The sequence below is a fragment of the Gigantopelta aegis genome, unplaced genomic scaffold (assembly GCF_016097555.1).
Source record: "Gigantopelta aegis isolate Gae_Host unplaced genomic scaffold, Gae_host_genome ctg1618_pilon_pilon, whole genome shotgun sequence".
Taxonomy (NCBI): domain Eukaryota; kingdom Metazoa; phylum Mollusca; class Gastropoda; order Neomphalida; family Peltospiridae; genus Gigantopelta; species Gigantopelta aegis.
The window spans coordinates 23,160-32,842 of NW_024532771.1; the positions used below are offsets into that span (position 1 = coordinate 23,160).

The 9,683-nt window shown below is 32.8% G+C and overlaps 1 protein-coding gene across 1 annotated transcript; it reads left to right on the top strand.

Annotated features, from left to right (window-relative positions):
* The first annotated feature begins 339 nt into the window (after positions 1-339).
* LOC121391077 (ankyrin repeat domain-containing protein 29-like) lies at positions 340-1,574 on the top strand. The gene is made up of 2 exons (XM_041522829.1): positions 340-564; positions 954-1,574. The coding sequence occupies exons 1-2, from the start codon at positions 340-342 to the stop codon at positions 1,572-1,574; spliced, it is 846 nt and encodes a 281-aa protein (XP_041378763.1).
* The last annotated feature ends 8,109 nt before the right edge of the window (positions 1,575-9,683 follow it).

Here is a 9,683-nt window from a genome sequence, read left to right on the forward strand (position 1 = left end):
TTGATAAATCGTCTGAACTACAACACATCCAGAGTGCTATTGAAGAAGCACTGATACCAAATCATGAAATTACTGAGACGACTTGCAAAGTAGAGATCAAATTACAAAGAAGATGTGGAGAATGACATTAGACATTTTTTCGTAAGCTTATAAATTACCTTTTTCCTATGATGGACAATGTTTTTAGTCATATTTACATCAAACAAGGATGTATTTGTGTTAGTTTTTCTTGCACCTCGCTCACAATCACAACTTCTCATACAACTGGCTACTGAAAAACAGAGTTTATGCATCAAGTTTGGTATTTTCAAAATAATAATAAATGAGCAAACCATCTTAATGGAAGAAGAGGATGTAACATTTACCTTTGAACAATCACTACTTCAAGCAGCAAAAGCTGGTGATAATAATATTGTTACAATACTACTGGAGTTAGGAGCCAATATTGACTACCAGAATAAAGGGGGAGGAACAGCACTAATGTTTGCAAGTAGAACGACCATTACCAAGTTGTTGAGCTTCTACTTAAAGAAAATGCTGATCTTAATCTTCAAGACCAAGAAGGTTGGACTGCTTTAATGTTTGCCAGTAAGAATGGTCATTACCAAGTTGTTCAGCTTCTGTCTCCAAGAAAACACTGATCCCAGTCTTCAAACACTAGAAGGTTTGACTGCATTAATATTTGCAAGTGGAAATGGCCATTACCAAGTTGTTGAGCTTCTTCTCAATAAAGAAAATGCTGATCCTAATATTCAAACACAAGAAGGTTGGACTTCATTAATATTTGCAAGTGGAAATGGCCATTACCAAGTTGTTGAGCTTTTCTCAAAGCAATTGCTGATCCTATATTCAAACACAAGAAGGTTGGACTTCATTAATTTTTTGCAAGTGTGAATGGTCATTACCGAGTCGTTGACCTTCTTCTCAAAGAAAGTGCTAATCCTAATCTTCAGGATCATAATGGTTTGACTGCTTTAATGTTTGCCAGTCTGGATGGCCATTACCAAGTTGTTGAGTTTCTTCTTAAACAAAATGCAGATCCTAATCTTCAAACACAAAAAGGTTCAACTGCATTGACATTCGCAAGTGTGAATGGCCATTACCAAGTCATCGAGCTTCTTCTCAAAGAAAAAGCTGATCCAAATCTTCAGGACCAAGAAGGTTGGACTGCCTTAATTTTTGCCAGTCATATTGGTGATCACCAAGTTGTTGAGCTTCTTCTTAAAGAAAATGCTGATCCCAATCTTCAAGCACAAAATGGTTGGACTGCTTTAATGTTTGCCAGTCAGAATGGCCATTATCGAGTTGTTGAGCTTCTTCTCAAAGAAAATGCTGATCCTAATCTTCAAGACCAAGAATGTTGGACAGCATCAACAGTTGCTAGTCAGAATGATCATCTTGAAATAGCTCATTTATTAGAAAAGTACATTGATCCCAGTAGTAGTTCTTGTAAAGAATTAGACCATTCAATAAACCAACCAATAGAAATTACCAGCTCTGATATTTTAATACCTGATCAACAGACAGAAGAACCTAATAAACAACTACAAAATATAAGACAACAGAGTCTGTAGTTGAACAAGATGTCCTTCCACACTCAACTATCCACTCCTCATCACTAAGCAGTCTTTCCAATATCATTTAATAAAATCTATTTAAACAACCATTTCATACTTTTAAAGATACAAAGAAGAAAGAGAACAGAAATGACAAATTGACAATTTGGAACAGACACAACTTCAACAACATAACTCTACATTGATCCAGGTACCATTGCATATTTTAAGAAAGAAGTTGAAGAAGACACAAGAAAAGATAATGTTATAAAAAAGAATATTGTAAACAAATAATTGTTATTATTAACATGTTTTGTTTTGTGTTTGGCAAAATCACAAAATAATAATTATCACAAAAATAGTGTAATATTAAGGCTTTTAATTATATCTATGTATAATTATATCAATGCATAAAATAAATATATAATATAATAAACAAATGTTTATTGCAAAATAATATATAATATAATAAACAAATGTTTATTGCATGTTTCTTATATACGAATGATAAAACTATGACATTATATATGTTGAAATATTGTATAAAAGGTTTCTATATACAACAACATCATGCTAATGATAGGACACGATTTTATTGATTTATAATACTGCAATTGCTATATAGACTTGATAATGGCTTTCTGACTGGTAAACATTAAATGATAGAAGAAGAGATATATAATAAATACTTATAATCAGATTAAAACCCTGAATGGGCATGACCATACACTATCCCTAGACACATGTCCATGTTCTTATACTAGACATGGGACTGAAATTATAGAAATAAAGATAAAAAATATCTATATGCATGACATAACAGTAACAATCAATCAACAGAGACAACGAGGAAAGACTGTTAACTATTTGATAGTGAACTTCAACAAGTCAGACTGTACTAGAGAGCTGGCTATAGTGAGTTAATTATCTCAAACTGTTTACTAGTATAGAGTATAGAGTATTGTTTGCCTCCAACTACTTGTACAGGATATCAAGAAACTGGATGGGATACATACAGATCAGAAAGAATGTATAATGGGTGTCACTCTCCAAATCAAAGAGCTTACTCTCTGTATAGTAAAACTAAATGACACATAATGGTATATACTATGAGCAGTAGATTCACATTTAAAACAATAACATGTCTGAATGCAAATCTACAATTTTCATTAATGGCTAACATTTACGAAATGTAAAGTTTTTCAACAAACTTTAATTAGAACCAAAATGGATGCATGAAATGATTGATACATTTAAAATATAGAATTTTAAAGCTAACGCTGGCAGATCTGAGTCCATTGAGCTAGTACTCTATACTCTATGATAGCTGTCTCCTACATACATAGGCTAGTTTCACTTATTTGTAATGTATATATTAATATGCAACTGTTCAATCTATTGTTGTTTTATAATTGCTGAAAATGGTTGGAAAAATGCTCATGCAGACTCAGAAATACAATAGAAACAATGAGGCAATAGTTCTACAATATACCTGTGCTTGAAATGAGGCACAGTTGATATTGCAGTAGGTGTGAGCAACTGTGAGTACACTAGTACAGGCCAAAGTTAATGCAAAAGACAATCTTTGATTTATGTTTTGAGAGTGTAGAGTGTGACTGCTGGTTTTGCAATTTAGTTGATATGGATTATTGGAAGATATTCAGAAATATAGAATAAAGTACAATCTAAATATCTGGTTAGAGAAAAAGTAGCTTTAATATCTTATCCACAATTATGGCAAAATAAACATTACCATTTAGACAAATGCAAAGTAATTCTAAAAATTGATCAATTAATATTGTAAAATTAAACATCAAAAGTTGAAAATGTTCTGAAGTATTATAAACATATTTCTATTACATTTAAAAAAGGATATGTTTTGTTATTCCAAACAAGCTTACTGACTCAATGGTGGAACTTATTATCCAGGATCTGTTGAAAACTATAATATTGACAGTGTTGTAATGATAGCACAAGAAGATCTTCAGTCAGTGAGACATTATGGATGTTGTCACCAAATATTTATTATATAGTTAGTGTTATGTTGAACTGAAATTAAAGGAACTTCCAATATGTCCTTTAATTTTGACTTTTAGCAACAACATTTACTTTACTTTGGATTGGCTGACATTCTCGTAGTTTAAATAATAAAGTTAAGATTTATTAAAAAATAAAAAAAACATGTTGTGTTGCCCCAACGATTCCTACTCGCTCACCACTCAGGCTTCCACTTAGGCTCCAGATTTCCTGCTATTGCTAGCTGGGACCGCCACCTGGCTTGGTAACCCTCGTCTTCGCGAGGTAATCCTGGCTGGAGCATCGCCCTAACTTAAAACCAGCCGTACGGGATTCCAGCTCTTAGGGAATGTCGCATTCAGAACCGGGAACCACAAATACACCAGCCTCTTCTCGTTTAAAGGGAGACTACCAGCCCTATCCTAGTCGGCCTTTCGGATACTCCGTAGAGTATGCTGGTAACCATCTCAGAGGTCTGATGCATTGCAGAACGCTGGCCCACAACACAACCTATCCAAGGTGGTTTTCATTTCCTTTTATATGTACTGCAGATTTTGTCTTCATGGTCTTGTGGGGCGCGCTGTTTGTCGCCTATGAATATCATTAAGGCTAGTTTGTGATTACCAGCGTCAGTGAGCGAACGACATCTATGAACATGATTACGATAGCATCGATGAGACTGCTAAAAAAAATTAAAACTACTAAAATACTGTAACTTTTAATAGCCAAGAATAAAACTAGCCCTATTTAAGCAACTAGAACAACACTACTAATTATAATAATTTTTATCATAATTATTTTAATTTTATAGGGGCTTAAAAAAATAAAAATTATTACCTAAACACTCTTCTCATTATCTAAATTTATAACAGCTCCTTTAGTTCCTCAAGTGCTTTGGATAACTTTCTTAAGCCAATGGCTTTCGACTTACCTTGTTGTAGCTATAATTAGCTAATTATATAGGGTCAACCTAACTGTCTATATAACAGTTAATACAAAAATGGAAATTCATGATTTTATGTCTCATTTTATAAGAAGTGATGGCATAAGTTTAAGCTTTTAAAAAAAGTCCAATGTAAAAATGTAGTGTAGTACATCAAGAGAAGCCATGTAAATATAAGTTATAAGCACAAAGTTAAAAATACCAGTCAAACAGGTTTTCAATATAATAATTATATAATATATATTATCAGTCACAAAGGCTTAACAAACTATCAAATATCAGGACATTGTCCCTTCACAAGATCAGTGTACATTAATTGAGAAATTAATATTAGAAGTACCTGAAGATCTTACACCTAATGAAGAGAGATAAAATGAAGCCTCACCTCTTTCTTTATCTCCACTTCCAGAAGGGAGTTGACCCCTGTCCTTTATTGTCGTTATGATGTCCATATATATTTGAATGACCTAAAAATCATTTTTCTTCAGACTGACCATATCAATTTAGCATTTTTACTGGCCGTAATCCTTTGGTAAGTTTACAATTAATAATTTTTAATTGTTTGGATTTTGTACATAGACTATATCCTCTCGACCTAGAGAATGAATGTTTGAAGACTACTGTTATTGGGTAATACACCTAATAGGTCATTGGACAATGATGGTAAGTTTTGTTATTATTACTGTTATAATAATAATTACATGGCCATGCCATGTAATTAAATAACTATACTAGTGAGAATACATAATATACATAAAAAATATATATAATATAATACAGTTTGAATGTGGATTGTCCAGATCTTATGAAAGTAATCAATCAAATCTACTACACAGTGTTGACATAATTAGAGAGGAAGAGATACAATGTCTGCCTGAAGATGATGTTTATATTACAAAGAAAGGTAGGTTTGGTTATCATGTCTGTTTTGCTTAACATTATTTATTAATGTTTGTAGAATCTAGTACACTAACTCTGATCAACAGATACAATCATCAAGTGCATATGATAGATATATCAGGTATGTTTAATATTAATACTTATCAAATTTGTTTTGTATGTAAGTAATGATCTAATGTAATAAGGTGTTAATATTAGAGATACGTAATATGTTTAATTTGGACACTACCTCAAGCTTATATACTATAATTATAAAGAATAATATACACTGTTGTGGTTCCCGGTTCCTGAATGCGACATTCCCTAGAGCTGGAATCCCGTACGGCTGGTTTTAAGTTAGGGCGATGCTCCAGCCAGGATTACCTCGCGAAGACAAAGATTAGAATACAATGTAATCAACATTTGGATATTGTGTGGACAATGAGATGTATTGATGATACTCAGTCACTGTCACTTATCAGATATCAGATTAATGATGTGAATGACTACATTTGTAGTAATGTCTTCTTTGTCTCTTGTCAGGTTGTGTCTGATCTGATATCATATTTGTGTCTCTTTGAAATATGTCTCTCTTTTGTCTTCTTTTATTTTTGTTTTTCTACTTTTTGTGTTTCTTTCTATTGAGAAAAAATGGACACATAAAGGTATACAATGGACATATAGATATTTACAATGGATGTATCAATAGTGCAATGGATGAACATACTTTATTTTCTTCTCTTTAGTTTTCATAATATCACTAGTATATCGAGTAGTTGTTAATTCATTAGGAGTTATAGAAGGTAATGGTTGATCTGATGATATTGATGATAACAATCTTTCACTTTCTCTGAAGTTCTCTGAAGTACAAGACGTACTTCTTTAGTTATAGATTGATCACCCTATAATTAATGGATAGATAGAACATTAAATGGACAGACTTTAGCAAGAAGATTTGACAAGCAATCTCAAAATGATTATTCCATTTTTAAGTGTTGTAAATTACTTAACTTATAGTAATTCTCTCACTATAGAGAATATAAATGAAGCAATAATAAAATAGACTACATTATGACATTGTTATGAAATAATTAGTTTATAAATTAACTGAAATATATACTACTAACACAATGACATCACTGGATGAACAATAGGATAATTAAACAGAACAAACAAGTAATTAGTAAATGGTTGAGAAATATAGAGATTTAAAATACACAGGCAATCAAACAAACAGGTATATATATAGACAGAGGTGGATAAAAGAATAATGGATATATAGTTGAATGAAGGTACAGATAAAAAGGTGGACAAGTGGCAAATATATTATAGTATTGTATAAATATAATATACTGAATTTATTATTGTATTTTTAGAATCATCTTTATCACTAATATATTTTCCCAACATAGTTTTAATATTAAAGGTTGCCTTATGTGGCTAGTGTTGTAATAACAAAAGTACACCACTATTGGCATGTATGTTATTCCTACGGAAGCCGAAGGCGAGCACCTAATTTTTGTTTCGTAATTTTATAATCTGCTTTGAAATTTTTCCAAAAAATTCTAATTCCAATTCTATTTTCTATCCTTCAATGGAATATTTAACAACTAAAATCCTATATCCCCACCGTAACTGGAAACATGTCGCTTCGAAGACATCATTGAGCGATGGAAGTAGAATTGGAATTGGAATGTCCACAGTCGGCTTCCATACATTCCTCATGCTAGTAACAGATAGTACCTTCTAATTTTAGAATACCGTAGAAGTTATTTATAATGATGACCATAAAAGGATATTTTAAAGGCGTTTCATTTTTATCAAGAAGCTAGGGCTATAGCTATAATAGTGTTCCCCAATATGTCTGATAATCCTACAAGATGTACTACTACTCTACCAGTAGATAGTTCTAGACTGTCTAACAGACCTACTGAGTCTGAACTAACGGAACTACTTGAGCCATTAGTAGAGTGGCAAAAAGTTGCTATTTTTCTACCAAAAATGTCATCTGCAATGATATAAGAAGATTGAAAATGATTACTCATCAACTGATCTTCGAAAATTAGCTCTCTTCTCTCAGAATGGCTCAAAGTTGACCCTGATGCTACCTGGGATAAAGTAATTGTTGCCCTATCAAAAGCTAATGAACACTATCTAGTCTCAAAAGTACAAGAAAACCTTATTACCACCATATCACCAGTAGATCACTATCAAGGTAAGTGCTGTGTGTAAGGTAAGATATAAGTGTCTTCATCTGTATTATTTAGGTACAGACAGTAAAGATGTTAAATTATTTGATAGTGCACTAAAAAAAGATGACAATCAATCCAGTGCTACAGTAGCAGATGAACACATCAAAATGAACAGAAAATAATAGAAATTAGTTCTAAAGATCAAGTTGCAACAGAGCTGAAAAGACTTGTAGACAAATTTACATCTTTAGTATGTAAAATTGTAAGTCATCTTGAAGAGATGATAAAAAGTAATAAATGTAAAATTAATTGACATAGCAAGACATATTAAATTACTACCCTGGCTATCTGAAGAAAAGGAACTGGACAAATTGATTGAAGTTACAACCATTGATGAATGTTTGTTTGAAATAGAGCCTTACTACTGCTTTCCTTAGTAACTGTGAATTAATAGAGAGCATTGTTAATACATTCCTTCCTGAAAGTGACCTACAAACTGAATTTGCCAAGTATTTAGAAGAACTTGAAGTATTTGATAAATCATCTGAACTACAACACATCCAGAGTGCTATTGAAGAAGCAACATACCAAATCATGAAATCACCTCGTTTTTGCAAAGTAGAGATCAAATTACAAAGAAGATGTGGGAGAATGACATTAGACATTTTTCGTAAGCTTATAAAATTATCTTTTTCCTATGATGGACAATGTTTTAGTCACATTTATATCAAACAAGGATGTATTTGTGTTATTTTTTTAATACCTCGCTCACAATCACAACTTCTCTTCAAAATTTAATCTGAGAAAAGAGAGTTCATGTATCAAGTTGGTATTTTCAAAATAATAATAAACGAACAACCTATCTTAATAAAAGAAGAGGATATAACATTAAACTTTGAACAATCACTACTTCAAGCAGCACAAGCTGGTAATGATAATGTTGTTACAATACTACTGGAGTTAGGAGCCAATGTTGACTACCAGAATGAAGAAGGAGGAACAGCACTAATATTTGCCAGTCACAATGGCCATTACCAAGTCCTTGAGTGTCTTCTCAAAGAAAATGCTGATCCTAATCTTTGAAAACGAGTTGGTGTGTTTAAGTGCTTTAATGATTTGCCAGTCTAAATGGCCATTACCAAGTTGTTAAGCTCCTTCTCAATAAAAAAAGCTGATCCTCACCTACAAACAAAAGAAGGTTGGACTGCATAATATTTGCCAGTGAGAATGGCCATTACCAAGTGGTAGAGCTTCTTCTCAAAGAAAATGTTGATCCTAATATTCAAACACAAGATGGTGTGACTGCTTTAATGTTTGCCAGTCTGAAATGGTCATTATCAGTTGTTGAGCTTCTACTTAAAGAAAAATCTGATCCAAATCTTCAGGACCAAGAAGATGGACTGCTTTAATTTTTGCCAGTCAGAATGGTTATTATCAAGTTGTTGAGCTTCTTCTCAAAAGAAACGCTGATCCTCATCTTCAAACACAAGATGGTTGACTGCTGTAAATGTTTGCCAGTCAGAATGGTCATTATGAAGTTGTTTAGCTTATTCTCAGAGAAAATGCTGATCCTAATCTTCAAAGGCAAGATGGTTGGACTGCTTTAATGTTTGCAAGTCAGAATGGTCATTACCTAGTCCCGTCATTGAGCATATTCTCCAAAAAAAGCTGATCCTAATCTTCAAAGACAAGATGGCGTGACTGCTTTAATGTTTTGCCAGTGATAATGGCCATTACCAAGTCATTGAACTTCTTCTCGAAGAAGAAAATGCTAATCCTAACCTTCAAAGACAAGATGGTTGGACTGCTTTAATGTTTGCCAGTCAGAATGATCATTTGCAAGTCATTGAGCTTCTTCTCAAAAAAAGGGCTGATCCTAATCTTCAAACACAGACAGGTTCAACTGCTTTAATGTTTGCCAGTGATAATGGAAATTTCGAAGTAGTTGAGCTTCTTCTCAAGGAAAAAGCTGATCCTAATCATCAAACACCAAAAGGATCGACTGGCTTTAATGTTTGCCAGTGATAATGGCCATTACCAAATTGTTGAGCTTCTTCTCAAAAAAAGGGCTGATCCTAATCTTCAAACACAGACAGG

Excerpts from the sequence above, each read along its gene's own strand:
- LOC121391077 (XM_041522829.1), top strand. The coding sequence starts at position 340 with ATGGAAGAAGAGGATGTAACATTTACCTTTGAACAATCACTACTTCAA. Across the intron at positions 565-953 it reads TAATCTTCAAGACCAAGAAG|GATCATAATGGTTTGACTGC; the intron begins GTTGGACTGCTT and ends CCTAATCTTCAG.